This window comes from Musca autumnalis, unplaced genomic scaffold (assembly GCF_047663935.1).
Source record: "Musca autumnalis isolate F117 unplaced genomic scaffold, ASM4766393v1 scaffold_1, whole genome shotgun sequence".
In the NCBI taxonomy this organism is placed as follows: domain Eukaryota; kingdom Metazoa; phylum Arthropoda; class Insecta; order Diptera; family Muscidae; genus Musca; species Musca autumnalis.
The window spans coordinates 7770333-7787108 of NW_027411644.1; the positions used below are offsets into that span (position 1 = coordinate 7770333).

The 16776-nt window shown below is 36.8% G+C and overlaps 1 protein-coding gene and 1 long non-coding RNA gene across 2 annotated transcripts in view; one reads left to right on the forward strand and one right to left on the reverse strand.

Annotated features, from left to right (window-relative positions):
- LOC141390329 (uncharacterized) overlaps positions 1-16776 on the forward strand; it is a 170789-nt gene that overhangs the window by 96007 nt on the left and 58006 nt on the right. The window lies entirely within an intron of this gene.
- Sp7 (Serine protease 7) lies at positions 1990-15501 on the reverse strand. The gene is made up of 5 exons (XM_073963888.1): positions 15026-15501; positions 3097-3408; positions 2868-2976; positions 2502-2791; positions 1990-2431 (listed from the first exon to the last, which is right to left on the reverse strand). Exons 1-5 carry the CDS (start codon positions 15129-15131, stop codon positions 2127-2129), a joined length of 1122 nt encoding a protein of 373 aa, XP_073819989.1. The 5' UTR covers positions 15132-15501; the 3' UTR covers positions 1990-2126.

Consider the following 16776-nt stretch of genomic DNA (forward strand, 5'->3'; position numbering starts at 1 on the left):
TTTCTGATAGCTACAAAATCATCTGTGCAGAGGATCAAAGAAAGAGTATTAGGACAACTGAAATAATCGCCAGACACAAAAATCGCATTTTTAATTTTAGACTAAAATCGAAAAGTCGACAAATCGATTATTGCTTTTCATTACCTATCCCTACTTAGAAACAGCCCATTAGCTCCTACAGTCTTATTGAATTGAAGTGCTGACCATCGTTTGTAATATCTATCTCCGCCAATATATGTTAACAATAGCACACTAAAATGCTCCATCCAGATCTTCATCCCACTATCTGTAAAAGTTACCATAAAGTCTTCATACGTATATATGCCTCATGTACTCCAACAGTGTCATAACTCAAAAAATGTTTTTTTCTATTTTTTTCTACACTTTCTACAACTTATTGTGCCAAAAATTTAATGTTGATATCCTGAGAATTTATACGAACAAGTTTTTTGAGTTTAAGTAAATGAGCGAAACATATATGGCGTGTAAAAAAGAGTGTTATTATACCCTCAGCATTTAGCGAGGGTATATATACTTTCATACGGGCAAAATGTGCCTCATCGAAATAATGGTTTTAGACCACAAGTATGTTTGGACAAAATCCGTTTCAGACAATTTGGAGTCGATTTTGCAATGTCCGTCTGTCTGTCTGGCTGGTGCGCACGATAACCCTCAAAAGGATGAACCGATCCAAAATTTGGCTTTCGTAATATTTTGTCCAAACTTAGTTTAAGTTCGAAGGTCATATCGGTCCACTCCTTCGGGTACCTCCTCCACAAAAGTTTGAAAATCTTCGGAAAAATTGTGCGGACGATAACTCTTGAAGGGAGTAACCGATGTGGTCCATACTTTACACGTCGTAAAATTTCTAGCAGACATTGATGTGGTTCCAATATGTAGTAATATTTTGTGTTGGGTGCCACCGTGGTGCAGTTATATGCACACCCGCCTTGACAGACAACATCAAATTTTCAACGGTGGCAAAATTCTGAGTATTTCAGCCATGTAAAACTTCTCTACAAGTGGTGTCTTAGTACAAGCCGTTCGGACTCGGCAATAAACAGCTAATATGAAACGGGGTGCATTCATTGATATAAGAGAAGCCTCCCTTGGCCCATCTGTTTGTGGAACAATTATAATATTTTGTGCACACTTAAATCATGTTCTATAATGGGCCATATCGGTACACTACTTTGGGTACTTCCCCCACTACAGTTCAAGATTTTCGCTAAAGTGGTGTGCACGGTAACTCTCGAAGGCAGTAACCGATTTGGTCCATTCTTTGCACACCGTGATATTTCTATGAGACATAGATCAGGTTGTAATATGGACTATACATGTCAACCCGTTCTGGTATCTCCCACACAAAATTTCGGAAAATGCCGTTTTGGACCTCCTCTCTGATTTTTCTTGCAATGGTGCAATTTTTTTGAGTGGCAAGTCGACACTTCTTGAGAAAATGACCCGAAAAACCCCTACGCCCAACAAGTGTAATGGCTGGTCCAAACTTTGGATCTAGAAATATTGTGTCCAAACTTAGTTTATGTTCAAAACTGAAACCCATCGATCCACTGCTTGGAGTACCATCCACACAAATGATCAACATTTTTGTTTAAGGGTCTGTTCATGGATCCTTTGGAAATTTTTACCGAAAGTGCTATATTTATAGAGAGGAATGTCTTCCAAAATAAGACCCACTTCAAAAATGGACTATGTCGGTCCATACCTTTAGGTACCTCCCCCGCAAAACTTTTGAGCTTTACTCCAAATCTATATTTTTGTCGGCAAGTTCATACGCCTAAAATTCTGAAAACCCCCTAAATGTTTTTTGAAAAAGAAATGTTTTAATTCAAAAAGGCTAATAGTACGTTTATATATAACCGGATTGAACAAACCCATTGGGTTTTAAATGTCAATTCCATTACATATACGTCAAACAAATCCTCATAAAGAAGGTTAACCCTGCAAAAGACTATAATATAAACATGGTTTAAGGGCATATCTCTGTCGGCAAAGCCGACTGATACTTTTTTACTTGTATTTAATTTCAAATCTATTGAATTTTTTTAATTTTCTTTTTATTATAAAACAACAACCATATAAACCTTAAATTTATATGAACTCATTTAAGGCTTAACTGTTTGCTTTATCCATGGTATGTAGTCGGTAACACGTGTATAGACAGCAGGCCAGCCTTCGAGACCACAACGATTACCGAATGAAACTATACCCTCCAAAAACCAACGTTTCATGTGTGATTGGCGCATTAGCGGGCCACCAGAATCACCATCGCAACTGTCCTTCGCAAATTCTCCACCAGCACACAATTGAGAAGTGATAAGATGTACCTTCTTTGTGGCGTATTTTTTGACACAGGCATTGTGGTCGGTTACCGGTATGGCCAATTGTTTTTTGACATTCGATTGGCGAGCTGAAAAATAAATCACAGAGCGGCGTTATTACATTACATTGTCACATGTAATAAAATTTCATCATCTCACCTTCTAATGTTCTACCCCAACCGGCTACTATGAGAAGGTCACCTGGATTGATGGGTGCTCCTCTGGTGTTTTCTAATGGCAAACAAACAGGGCGTATAAAATCGGAGTATTCAATTTCTTGTGCCAATCGTATAAGAGCAATGTCGTGATGATTGTTACTATTGCGGGGATCATATTCGGGATGTGGTATCACTTTTTCATAGCCAACTTCAACAACTTTTTTATTGCAATCATCGGCAATACAATCGATTTCCTCATTTATGTTGTATTCACCCAAACGGATGCGGGTTCTATATTGGACATTTTATGAATAGGAAAAAGAATAAATAATAAGAAAAAACGAACGCGAAAGCAAAACAGACTTACAAGGGACCAACTTCGGTTTCAATTTCACCTTTTACACAATGGGCTGCAGTGATAACATAACGTTTGTTGATTAGACTTCCGCCACAATTCAATATCAGACCTCCCTTTTCTTTGGAAATAGCAAAACAATGACGATGACAGGAAATAAATAATAACCAAAAAAAGGGATTAACGTCACATGAGATGTCCTTGAATAAAGTAATAATTTTGTTTTTGTGGTTCTACTTACTGGTTCTATATTCAAGTAATGCCATCCATGGATATTCATCAATGTTGGTATCATTGCCATTGTAAATCTTATTACCAATCGACTGAGGGCCACACTGTGTTCCTACCGGCAGCAGCTCATCACCGTTGTCTGCATAATCAATTTCCGATGTACAACAGACAAAGGGTGGGGAGCTAAAGCCACACTGAGATTCCTGTATGAATTTTGTTTGTTGGGCACTTCTGCTTAAATTCTTTAATGAATTCACCAAACTGCTGCAGTCATAAATTGAAATACATTCGCCGGGTTTTCCATTTGGATTGCTGCAGCTTTCTGTGTAAAAAAAAACAAAAACAAAAATAACAACACCAACAAAATTATAGACTGCATATAAAACTTGTTATTAATACGCTATAAATGTGAAATATGTATGTTTTTGTTATAGAGGCAACAATAATTAATTGCTTCTGTTTTTTATTTTATTTTGATAAATATGACATGCTTGTTGATTCCGCTGCCATTCTGTTTGTTTAACAAAACAACGGATAGACATCGACGGCAACGGTTGTATCAACTGTAAACACGTTTATTTTGTAGTTTACGCTGACGCATGCAACAAAATGTAAAATATTAACAATTTATTCTGATGGAATGCAAATGACTAGAGTTAACAGTTTTTTTATCAGTTTCATGATACAGGATAAGCAAGTGGGGGTATTTTTTTGCTTTGTGTAATACATTACGATGTGACTGGTTTAAAACGCTTCTTGTTGAGTTTGTGGCATTTGGCATGGTAACTTTGAAGACAACAATCATCGCTAAGCGTCTAGGAAAATTATTGCTTCCTCTAATCCTAATATTTTTCCTAGACGTACTCTCAAAAGCAGTAAGTAAAAAAGTATCAGTCGGCTTTATCGACAGAGATATACCCTCAGCCTATGTGAATTAAAACATTCAGCTACGGACAGATCGAATGTATTTAGGGTCTTTTCAGAATTTGGTGGCCCTTTTTGGACATATTAACTTGCCGACAAAAATTTGGATTAGGATTAAAGTTCAAGAGAACGTACACGGTGTTTACACCTGGGAAGTTTTTGCAGATTCTGAAACTACAATGCTCATAGATGTGAAATATCAAGAAACAAAAAAAAATCGCCGGATGGATTTTCAAATAAATCGCGATTTAAGTTCACATTTTCAGGGGTTCTTTAGGTTTTCACGATTTTGCTTGGAAACCATGAGTCCTGTGTGTATGGGCCTAAAGAAAATGTTGTAGCCGTGAAAATTCTCCATAAGATTGGTCTTTATGATATTTTCGTAGGTTTTACCGTTTTTGCGATATAGATGTTCAAATTGAGACAATGCACTGACTGTATCGCCTCCTTATAAAACAATATTATGCTCAGTGCGCCTTAACTAAATTTTGAAGAAACCCCCTTACACATGGGAAGATTTCGCGGATTCTGAAACAACAATGTTCATAGATAAGAAAAAAACAGAAAAAAATCGTCGGAGGGATTCTTAAATAAATCGCGATTAAAATTCACAATTTTAGGTTTTCTTTAGGTTTTCACGATTTTGCATGGAAACCGCAAGTCGTATCAAAATGATTTTGCTTTGAAAGTCATATCAAAATGGGACTAAAGAAAATGTTGAAGCTGTGAAAATTCTCTACAAGATAGGATGATTCATTTTTTCCTAGGTTGTACTATTTTCAAGATATATGTATAAGATTAATTTGAGAAATTGCAGTAATGACATTGTTTTATAAGGATGCGACACAGTGAGTGCATTGTCTCAATTTGAACTTATATATCTCAAAAACGGTAAAACCTACGTAAATATTATACAGATCAATCTTATGGATCTTTTTTTTTTTCTTTTTTTAGGCCCATTTACATAGGACTTGCGGTTTCGAAGCAAAATCGTAAAAACCTAAAGAACCCCTGAAAATGTGAACTTAAATCGCGATTTATTTGAAAATCCCTCCGGCGATTTTTTTGTTTCTTAATATTTCTCATTTATGAGCATTGTAGTTTCAGAATCTGCAAAAACTTCCCAGGTGTAAGCACCTTCCATTTAAAATTAGTTAAGGCGCACCGTGCGTACTTAAAGGAATGGACCGGCATAGTCCATTATGGATGTGGATCTTATTTCAAGAGTCCTAACCTTTCGATGCATATCACGTCAACTAGTATTTCACTTGGTCATCGTATAACTTTTGTGAGGTACCCTACGGAAAGGACCGATGTGGTCAATTTAGAAGGTAAACTAAATTTTGACAAAATATTAGGAGATCCAAAGTTTTGACCAAGTTGGTTGCCCAAGACCTATCGTGTATACCATTTTAGAGACATTTTTTAAATATTAGGTGGAAGTACCGGAAGTTGTGGACCGGTATTGTCCATCTTCGGACTGAAACTAAGTTCGGACAAAATATGACGAAGGCCAAATAATGGACCAAATCGATTGATCATTGATTGATTGTCATTCCGTTTGTAACACATCGAAATATTCATCGGAGACCCTATAAAGTATATATATTTTTGATAAGGGTAAAATTCTAAGTCGATATAACCATGTCCGACTGTCCGTCCATCCGTCTGTTGAAATCAAGATTTGAAATTTGGTATAGAAGTTTCTATTACTCCTAGGATGTTTGGTATTGCAAATGGGCTACATCGGTCCACGTTTGATATAGCCCCCATAGAACGGGAATCCGGTGGTACGATTTTCGGTATTTTGAAGGTTTTAGCTTCATTATCACACCGAAATAGCTGAAATTTGGTATTAAGTGTTCGTTGGTGGTATAAAACTTTCCCCCAGAATTTCGTTGGTATGGGTCCACGCCTTCATATAGCTCCCATAGAACGGTACCTCCCCACTTTCGGTATTTTGAAGGTTGTGGTTTCAATATTACTCCGAAATGGCTGAAATTTTATATTTGTTCTTCGTGGGGGTACGAAACTTCCCCCAGAAATGTACAGCTCGAAATTTTTAAGTTAGAGCTTTGAAATTTGGTACAGAAGTTTCTATTACTCCTAGAATGTTTGGTATTGCAAATGGGCTACATCGGTCCACGTTTTGATATAGCTCCCATAGAACGGTACCACCCGATTTTCGGAATTTTGAAGATTTTAGCTTCATTATCACACCGAATTGGCTGAAATTTGGTATTAAGTGTTCGTTGGTGGTATAAAACTATCCCCCAGAATTTTGTTGGTATGGGTCCACGCCTTCATATATCTCCCATAGAACGGTACCTACCGATTTTCGGTAATTTGAAGGTTGTGGTCTCAATATTACTCCGAAATGGCTGAAATTTGGTATTTATTCTTCGTTGGTGGTACGAAACTTCCCCCCAGAAATTTGTCGGTACAAGTCCACGCCTCCATATAGCCCCCTTAAAACGGTACCTCCCGATTTTCGGTATTTTGAAGGTTGTGGCCACAATAATCCACCAAAATGGCTGAAATTTTGTGCTTAGACTTCATTGGTGGTATAAAACATTTCTCCAGAAATTTGTCGGTACACGCCTTCATATAGCCCCCATTGAACGGTACCTCCTGATTTTCAGTATTTTGAAGGTTGTGGCAACAATAATCCACTAAAATGGCTGAAATTAGGTACTTAGCCTTCGTTAGGGGCGTAGAACTTTCTCCCAGGAATTTGTCGGTATAGGTCCACGCCTTCATATAGCCCCATAGAACGGTATCTCCTGATTTTCCTTTTTTCAGGGTTGTGACCACAACAACAAACAGAAATGACTGAGACTTGGCATTTACTTTACGTTGGAAGTAAAACCCTTTTCGACTGAATTTCGTCGGTATAGGTCCACGTTTCGATATAGCCCCCATAGAACGGTACCTCCCGATTTTCATAATTGTGAAGGATGTGACGTTAATATCCCACCGAAATGACTGAAATATGTTATTTAGTCTTTCATGGGGATATAAACTGTTCCAGAATAGAATTATCAGTATAGGCCCACGTCTTACTATAACTCCCATACCCCAGAAATTTGTCAGTATAGATCAAGGTTGCTCAAAGGGCGCACTTCTAATGTCGGTGTGTGTTAATTTGCTCACTCACACAATTGAAAAAGAGAGCTTTTGTCTTTGAAATGAAAATTTTCAATACACACATTTTTCCCCTTAAACTAGACAACCCAACAAACCAACCATGGGCGTAGCCAGCTATGGGCATGCGGGGGCAGCTGCCGCAATCCCACGGCAGCGGGGTCTTACGTACCGGATTGACCCGAAACCAAAAGTGTTTCGGCCAGCGGCTGCCAACCCAGCATTATATGCTGCTACAACAACAACATGCGGGGGCAGCTGCTCCCCTAGAGCCTTCAGTTTTCGAAAATTATAATGTGATACAAAAGTTGAAAAACATTTTTCAGGTGTTCTGATGTACTATTTTTTATTTTATAACGGCAAATGGGCGACTAATATCTTCCGAATAGGCTATAATTTTTTAAAAGCGGTTAATTTATTTCTTCTTTTATATTTAATATATTATTTGTAAGTAAGCTTTCGAAAATTGGAAAAGCCAATTAATTCGGTTGAAAAATAGATGAGATATACAATTTTTATACCCGCCACATAGTATCGAGGGTATATTAAGTTTGTTTTTCCGTTTGTAACGCCTTGAAATCCTTATTTGGAACCCTATAAAGTATACATATCTTTGATCAGGATAAAATTCTGAGACCATATAGTCATGTCAGTCTTTCGAAACCAAAATACAGCTTTAATTCTTTACCATAGAGCATTATAATTTGGTATAGAAGTTTTATTATATCGGTCAAAACTTAGTTTACGTTCGAAGAGGACCATGTCGGTCCACCTCTTAATCATTTGTGATGTCAAAATGTTGATATTTTGGTTTAATAATGAAATTCTTTAAAGTATGTTTGGACAATCTATGTCTGGTCAAAATATTACGATGTGCAAAGCATAGACCAGAGTTGTGGTGCGAGTCATTTTAGCGAAAAGTTTTTAACGTGTATGGGGGAGGTAGCTGAAGGAGTGGACCGATATGGTTTATCTTCGAACTTAAACTAAGTTTGGACAAAATATTAAGAAAGCAACATTTTTGACCGAATCGGTTGATCCGTTTGAGAGTATGTATCGCCTCCATATAAAACAATGTCAAGTACGGTGCCCCTTAACTAAATTTGAATGGAAACCGCTTACAACTGGGAAGTTTTTACTTACTTACTTACTTAGCTGGCCCATTACAGAACATTTGTTCTATAGGCCGAACTAAGAAGAGATCTCCATTCCTCTCTATTTGTTGCTTTGCACTCTGGAATACCGCGCCTTTCCATCTCATCATCCATTTGTTTGCGCCATTTATTCCTTGGCCTGCCAATTCTGCGTGCACCGCCATGTGACATGTATTCATACGCCTTTTTAGCGGGTTCATCATTGCTCATTCTTATAATATGGCCTAGCCAACGCAATCGCTGCATCTCGATACGTTTACCTATATTGATGTCGTTGTATAGCAGATACAGCTCGTGGTTCATGCGACGTCGATATTCACCGTCAACGCAGATTGGTCCGTAGATCTTTCGAAGAATTTTTCTCTCAAACACACCAAGCACTGCCATGTCTGCTTGCGCAAGTACCCAGGCTTCGGAGCCATACATCAGCACGGGTAGTATCAGTGTTTTGTATAGCGTTATTTTTGTTTGACGAGATGTGGCTTTGTTTTTAAACTGCTTACTTAAACCAAAGTAGCATCTGTTGGCCAATACAATTCTTCTTTTTATTTCACAACTGATGTCGTTTGTTGTGTTTACGGAGGTGCCGAGGTATACGAAGTCTTTTACTACCTCAAAATTATAGGAACCAACTTCAACAGTTGGTCCGATCTCAATGGACGCATTGCGCGTCGGCACCATCAACTTGGTCTTCTCACCGTTTACCGCCAGACCCACCTTAGCAGATTCTCCTTCGACCTTTATAAAGGTATCAGTTACTTCTTTTACTGATCGGCCCATGATGTCTATATCATCAGCATAAGCAAGTAACATGTGACTATTGGTGTAAATTGTGTCACTTCTTTTGACGTTTGCCTCTCGTATAACCTTTTCTAGCAGGATGTTGAATAGGTCACACGAAAGGCTGTCTCCTTGTCTGAAACCTCTTTTGGTACCAAACTCTTCGGAGAGGTTCTTTCCTATTTTAACTGAGGACCTCGTGTCAGTTAAAGTCATTTTACAAAGCCGGATGAGCTTTGCGGGGATACCAAATTCAGACATGGCTTGGAATACCTTGGAACGCAGCGGGCTGTCGAAGGCTGCTTTATAATCGACAAAAAGGTGGTAGGTGTCGATCTGCATCTCTTGGGTCTTCTCCAGGATTTGCCGCAGGGTAAATATCTGGTCAATGGTGGACTTGCCAGGTCTAAAGCCGCATTGGTATGGTCCAATTATCTCGTTGACCATAGGCTTTAGTCGTTCGCACAATATCCCTGACACGATCTTGTAGGCAATAGGGAGTAGACTTATGCCCCTATAGTTAGAGCATACAGTCTTATCTCCCTTCTTGTGGACGGGGCACAGGATACTCAGGTTCCAATCGTCGGGTACTCGTTCTTCCTGCCAGATGGTGCTAACTAGCTGATGAATACACCTTATCAGCGTGTCGCCTCCGGTTTTGAACAGCTCGGCTGGTAAGCCATCGGCCCCTGCTGCCTTATTATTCTTCAGCCGATTTATTGCTGTCTTTACCTCATCTTGGCTGGGCGGTATACATTCAATACCATCTTCTGGGATTGGGACTGTGGTATCTTCGTCGTCTTCGCTGCTATTGGATACCAACAGATTTGAAAAATGTTCTTTCCATATCCTGAGTACACTATCTGTATCAGTTACCAAATTACCTTGCTGGTCTCTACAGGAGGATGTGCCTGTACCAAAGCTGTACTGGGAAGTTTTTACGGATTCTAAAACAGCAATGTTCATAGATGAGAAAAATCCAAAAACAAAAAAATCGCTTTAAATAAATCGCCGTCAAAGTTCACAATTTTAGGTTTATCTTAGGTTTTCAGGATTTTGCTTGGACGCAGCAAGTCCTATCGAAATGGCTCTAAAGAAAATGTTGTGGCAGAGAAAGTCCTCTATAAAATTTTCTTTAGTCCCAGTTCGATAGGATTTGCGTTTCCAAACAAAATCCTGAAAACCTAAGATAAACCTAAAATTGTGAACTTTGACCCTCTGTCGATTTTTTTGTTTTTTTATTTTTCTCATCTATGAACATTGTAGTTTCGAACTCCGCAAAAACTTCCCAGGTGTAAGAACCTTTCATTTAAAGTTAGTTAAGGCGCACCGCACTATGCTCGAACAACAAGAGTATGTGCTTCGGAATATATTCTCTAAAATGGAGTAATCGATTTGGTCCAAAATTTGGAAAATGGACAATATCAATCCCGTCCGTCGGGTACCTCCCATTCCAAATTTGGGAAAAGTGTAGTTTGATGATTCGTCAGGGATCTATTTGATTTTTTTTCAGAAGGTGAAAACGGTCCCTTTTACATTGGTAAACTTTTTTCCGGATTAAGTCCTTACTTCTTGAGATAATGACCCAAAAGCACCAAAAAACCCTGCAGAGACATTCTAAATTAGCTAGTATACAAGATAACTCTCAATATACTTAGTTCAACTTAATTTAATTTCGAGTTCTCTGTGAATCAGAACATTGCTTACTAAAAATCAATGTCAATGATTTAGTATAGCTCAACGGTACAGATTCCACATACACTCCACGTCAGTAGAATAGAACACCTAAATTTTTGTTTATGTTAGCTTATTTATCCCAAAACGAATTAATCTGCGTTTTTTATCTTGTGGGGATTTAAAGTCTATGATGTTCCTTATCAAACACAGAAAAAATATGTTTGTAGCTCTCGGCGAAATGATTTTCTGATCAATTTTTCGATAGTACTATGAAAAATAGGCATTTATTTTTGGTCATCAGGATAGAACAGTCATTTTATTTTCGCGAATTTTTGAAATATTAAAGATAAAGAAAGGCTTTCTAGTCATTTTTCACAAAAGAAAATCTATAAATTATTCCGCGGACACCGAAACAACAGCGTTAAAGGGTTTAAATTGACAGACATTTGAAACACCTCGGAATATCAATAGGAGTCGCGCAGTTATGTCATATTTCTTCACAATAAAATAGAATATGACACAGAGAACCTCGACGGATACAATCGAGTGCTTCGGATGCTGATAAGATGGAACATTTTCAAAATAATTATGAAAAACGTCAAAATTTCTTTGGGTGCCACCGTGGTGCAATGGTTAGCACGTCCGCCTTGCACTCAGAAGGTCTTCGGTTCGAATCCCAGGCCAAGCAACATCAAACTTTCAACGGTGGCAAAATTCCCCCTCAGTAATGCTGGCGACATTTCCTGAGTATTTAAGCCATGAAAAACTTTTCTGCAAGTGGTGTCGTAAGACACGCCGTTCGGACTCGGCAATAAAAAGTAGGTCCCATATCATTGAGCCAATATGAATCGGCGTGCACTCATTGATATGAGAGAAGTCTCCCTTGTCCCATCTGGGATGTTTGTGGAACAATTATATCTATATATATAAAAATGGTGTAAAAAATGTATAGTAATTCATAAAATGAGAACGGCTAGGCCGATTTCTATAAAATTTTTTGTCAGTTATTCGTATTTTCGAGGAGAAGGTCTTTACGGAAGAAAATTTTGGAAAATCTCTCTGGAAAAGTCGGAAAATTGGAAAAATCGAAAATTGAGTTTTTGTATGAAATTTTATTCCTTAATAGCGAGACGAAGTTCACCGGGTCCGCTAGTTATATATAATTATATAATGTTGGCGACATTTCCTGAGTATTTCAGCCATGTAAAACTTCTCTACAAAGTGGTGTCTTAAGACACGCCGTTCGGACTCGGCGATAAACAGTAGGTCCCATTTCATTGAGCTAATATGAATCGGGGTGCACTCATTGATATGAGAGAAGTCTCCCTTGTCCCGTATGGGATGTTTGTGGAACAATTATATATATAGAGGAGATATACCCTCTGTCAGCACAGCTGACTGACTTTCTTACTTTTTATTTAAATTTTCTATTTAAATTGGGTGCAATTTAGCAATACGGGTTCGTAGTGACGAAAAGATTTCTCCGACAATATTTGTGGGCATAGGTCCACGTTTGGTGTAGCCCTTAAACAACGATGCCGCCCAGTTTTAAGTATTGTACAACATTTTAGCTGACCGGATTTGTTTACGTGATAGGTAATTGACGCAGTGGCCAAGAAAATTCACCTAAAATTATGGGCATTGTTACTTCCGTAACGGAAAGAAAACTAATTATTCCATATTAGTTCAGAATATTTCATGGTGTACGTTTTTACTTCTTTTTCATTAGGTAAGTACCTAAATAAAGGTTTTAAAATTTTGTATGTAACAACTATACTCATCATCAAAAAAACAAAAGTTGCCCCCACCTAATTTTGATCCTGGCTACGCCCTTGAAACCAACATTACTCGAATAAAACATCATATTTGAATTATAAATTCTTGTGTAGCCACTGAAGAATAAATGAAACTTGATTCTCTTGAAAATAATGAATGTGTATGCTAATTATTTGCTTATCCGTGGAATTGTAAAATGTATTTATACGAATTGTTTTTCGTAAATTTTATAAAATCCGACTGAATGGTATGTTGGGAAACTATAAAAATTTTTGTGTTTCAAAATCAACACAATAACAAAATATGTTTGTAGTTGTATGAGCAGGCCTAGTATAGATCGACGTTTTGATATAGCCCCAAAAGACGTTAATATCCCACCGAAATGGCAGAAATTTGGTATTTAGTCTTTCATGGGGTTATAAAATGTTCCAGAAAAGAATTATCAGTATAGGTCCACGTCTTTCTATAACTCCCATACGCCAGAAATTTGTCGGTATAGATCGACGTTTTGATATAGCCCCCATAGAACGGTACCTCCCGAATTTCCGTATTTTGAATGTTAGCGATATTGTTTTACCGAAATTTTTGAAATTTGGTATTAGCTCTTTTTCATAAACGGAAGGAAACTAATTGTTCCATTTTACTTTAATACCATTCCTGGTGGAGGGAATAACAAGTTCGGCTCGGCCGAACTTAAAGCCGTTCTTAGAGCTTGAAGCGCTGATTACAATGCAAGTTCACATGTCCAATATGATTAATTACGAATATAAAAGCTAAAAATCAGGTCGGAATTCTGTAACTAGCCTTGGGGTTAACAATTGATAAAATCAAAACCGAAAAATATTAATTTAAATTTTAAATATTAGTTAAAAATGCCGTTTCTATCTGGACAACATTACTTGGCTGAGGGTATACAGCAGTCAGTAAACCGGCTTGTACTTTTTTACTTGTTTCTACAACAAAATTAAAACATTTTATTTGTAAATAAACTTTCGATTTAAATTGAAAATTCATACCATATCAAATTCTTTGTAAAATAATGTGTTAATTGTAGCAGCTACTTAAAAAACCAGCACGTTCAATTTCTTTCATGATGTCTTTGAAATTCATTCACATTTTTTATACAACGATCCAGAACAGCTGTGCTGTGTTCAACAAACGTCTACGTGACCCATAAAAAATGAATGTAAGTGCCATAGAATTCTATTAACACCACAGTTTGTCCACAGAATGGGAAACATAATTTGACTTAATTCATTTAATGGTGATAACTACGATACCATGGGAGAAAGAGACTCATTGTTAAAATACTTAGTGGTGGTAAATACACCTGAACAGAATTGGCTGACTGCACCATAACCAGTGACGGTCATCGACTAAAAGACCGGCAACAGGTGTACGTGGTGAATAAGATGTGAATGTGAATTTAAATGCATATTTTAAAAGGTTGTTAATTTTGTTTATGAATTTATTTAATTTAATTATACATTTTACAAGATGGAAAGCTAACGGTATTGGGACGAGATATATAATAATTTAAGTTTTGTGAGACATAGAGCCCTTCGAATTTTAAGTGACTTTCGTAAAAATAGAGTTTATTTTCAATAGAAAAAAGTATAACTATTTGGTCTCATCACGTACTCTTAACCCTTTCAGTGTCAAACATAATTTCTGCCCATGCAGAAGCATTGCTAAATAAATTATAAAAATAAAATTATAAAATAAATTATAAAAATAAAACAGATTAAGGAAATGAAACGCTTTTCTAAAAGAGTTGTGTTGTGCAGTGCCTGAATAACTATTTTCAATTTTCTATTATTTTATTAAAACTGAACTGAAATATTCCTTTTGATTACGAAAAGTTTTGTTTAAGTTAGCTTTCTTTCTAAAATTGCTGAAAGTGGCAATGAATTTAGGAAACTTTGTTTGTTTCCTAATATTTTATTATTCGATGCCCGCATGTACGGGGTTTCTTTTTCTATTTTGGGTCATGTGAATTAGAAGCTTATTTTTATAACGAGTTTTTGTGCACTTGAAATACATATCACATATTTTTTAAAACTTGTTTCGTTTTTTTTGATAATTTGATTATTCAATGAAATCGTTTGGTGATTTTTTGCAATGAAACATCTTTGCTTCTGACCGTACGTACTACATATTAAAAAAACTGATTCGCTGATTTGTTTACTCTCTCTCACAGTTGATGGTTAACAACAAAACAAGTTAGCTATTGGCGTCACAGCTACATCAGTAGCTGCTTTTATTAGCGTCGTTAATTCCCACAAGTTAATGTTGTTAATTCGACGTAAAAAATTAATCAAACTGCTTTACAAAATGATGAATCATTGAAGCAATGAAACAAAAACGAGAATTTCTTTTCTTTTTAAATGATTTTAATTAATACTTTATAACATTTTGGTTTACTTTTGTCTGTTGTCATTGTTTTGCGGCATATTAAATGTACCAATGCCTTAGCATACTTACGTTGTGCATGAACGCTGTTAAGACTTAAATGGAAACCGGCGATAAAGATTAGAGGCCATAAAAATGCCACTGACCGTGTGGGCAAATCGAATGCAAAGCGCGTCATGTCTTTATGTCTTTCTTGTGGATTTTCTTTCACTGTTTACTATTTCTAATGGCTTATCTCACTTCACAATCGTCTAAAAGACAATGTCTTTGACCCTTGTTGCCCTGAACCGCGATTTCAAATCAAGCTATTATCAACAAAAGATTTGTTTTACTATCAGCGCTATGGTTTTTCCGAGTGTTTGAGTGTCAAAGAAGACGGCACTTGTTTGTTTGTTTGCACACAGACGATGTACCAATCAACCGCACGCTTAGCTTCCGTAGTCAACCTTTTGTGTTGGTGATCTGCGGCAGACTGTTTTAGCTGAGATTTCGAACAATTTAAGTATGGTTAAATGAATCTGCCTTTAAGTTGAGACCGCAGCTTTGAGAGAAGTGTTATCTGATCATTGAATCACATGTCATCAGTGTTGTCAATATAGGAATAACAATATAAATTAACGTTTTTATACCCTACACCACACTGTGAAATAATACCCCTATTTCTCTGTGCATTTGTATGTAGGGATATATGTACATAGAATAACTTTCTGAATTGATTTATACGTCTCCGTTTGTCTATCCATATATTTTTGTAATCAAAATACAAGTCGCATTTACTATCATAGCGAAAAAGGTCCATGTTTTGATATAACACCCATAAGGGGGACGGACACTGCACAGTGTCCAATTTTACGAAAAACCTGGCCAAAACTCTAAAACTGAATGGATTTTGACCTAACCTTGGGTTCTTATGTTTTTCGGGTCGATGGTTTCAGTATTCATATTTTTTAACCCTCAGACGGTCACTAAAGGGGTCTGTTTGGTCCCTTCTCCTATAAAATGTGATCGTATCAGATCAAAATATTCTACAAATTTGTTCACCATCAATTTTTATTATAGGTCCTAAAATACACCGGAACGCTATATCTTACCTAAACTCCAGAAATATGCAAAATCAAAAGCACATTTTAGGGTTAAGGTCGTAATTCATGCGAGCTTTAGCAAAATTGTAATGCAAAACATCTTTTTAGAAGAACGGCGTAAAAAACAAAAATTTTTCCGCTAAATTTCACTATAAGTCACCAAAGAAATAAAATCTCTATTTGCATTACATACCATGGAAATATTGGTATCAATGTTGCCAAAAAACCAAGAAACTAAAATAGGGGTGCAAGCTCTAACATTTCTACAGTTTTGGAAATATTTGAGTTAAGATTACTTGGAATCCTTGCACTTTAAGTATATGGTGTCCTTGGAAACTTTACTGACAAGAATACGAAGAATATTTTTCTTAAAAAATTAACCCTGGTGCGAGTCAAAAAGGCTCTTTTTGGTCCTTTTTTCCACAAATCTTTAAAATTTCCTATAAAATGTGATCGGATCAAACCAAAATATTCTAGAAATTTGTTCGCCATAAAATGTTACTATTGGTCCTAGAATTCATCCAATCTCTAAAGTTTACCTAAACGCCAGGAAGTTACCCTATACTATATTCTGACATTCTGAATCAACGAAAATTCCGTTTGTAACACATCGAAATATTCGTCGGAGACCCTATAAAGTATATATATTATTGATCAGCATAAAATTCTATGTAGATTTAACCATGTCCGTCTCTCCCTCTGTCTGTCCGTCCGTCCGTCTGTCTGTTGAAATCAAGATAC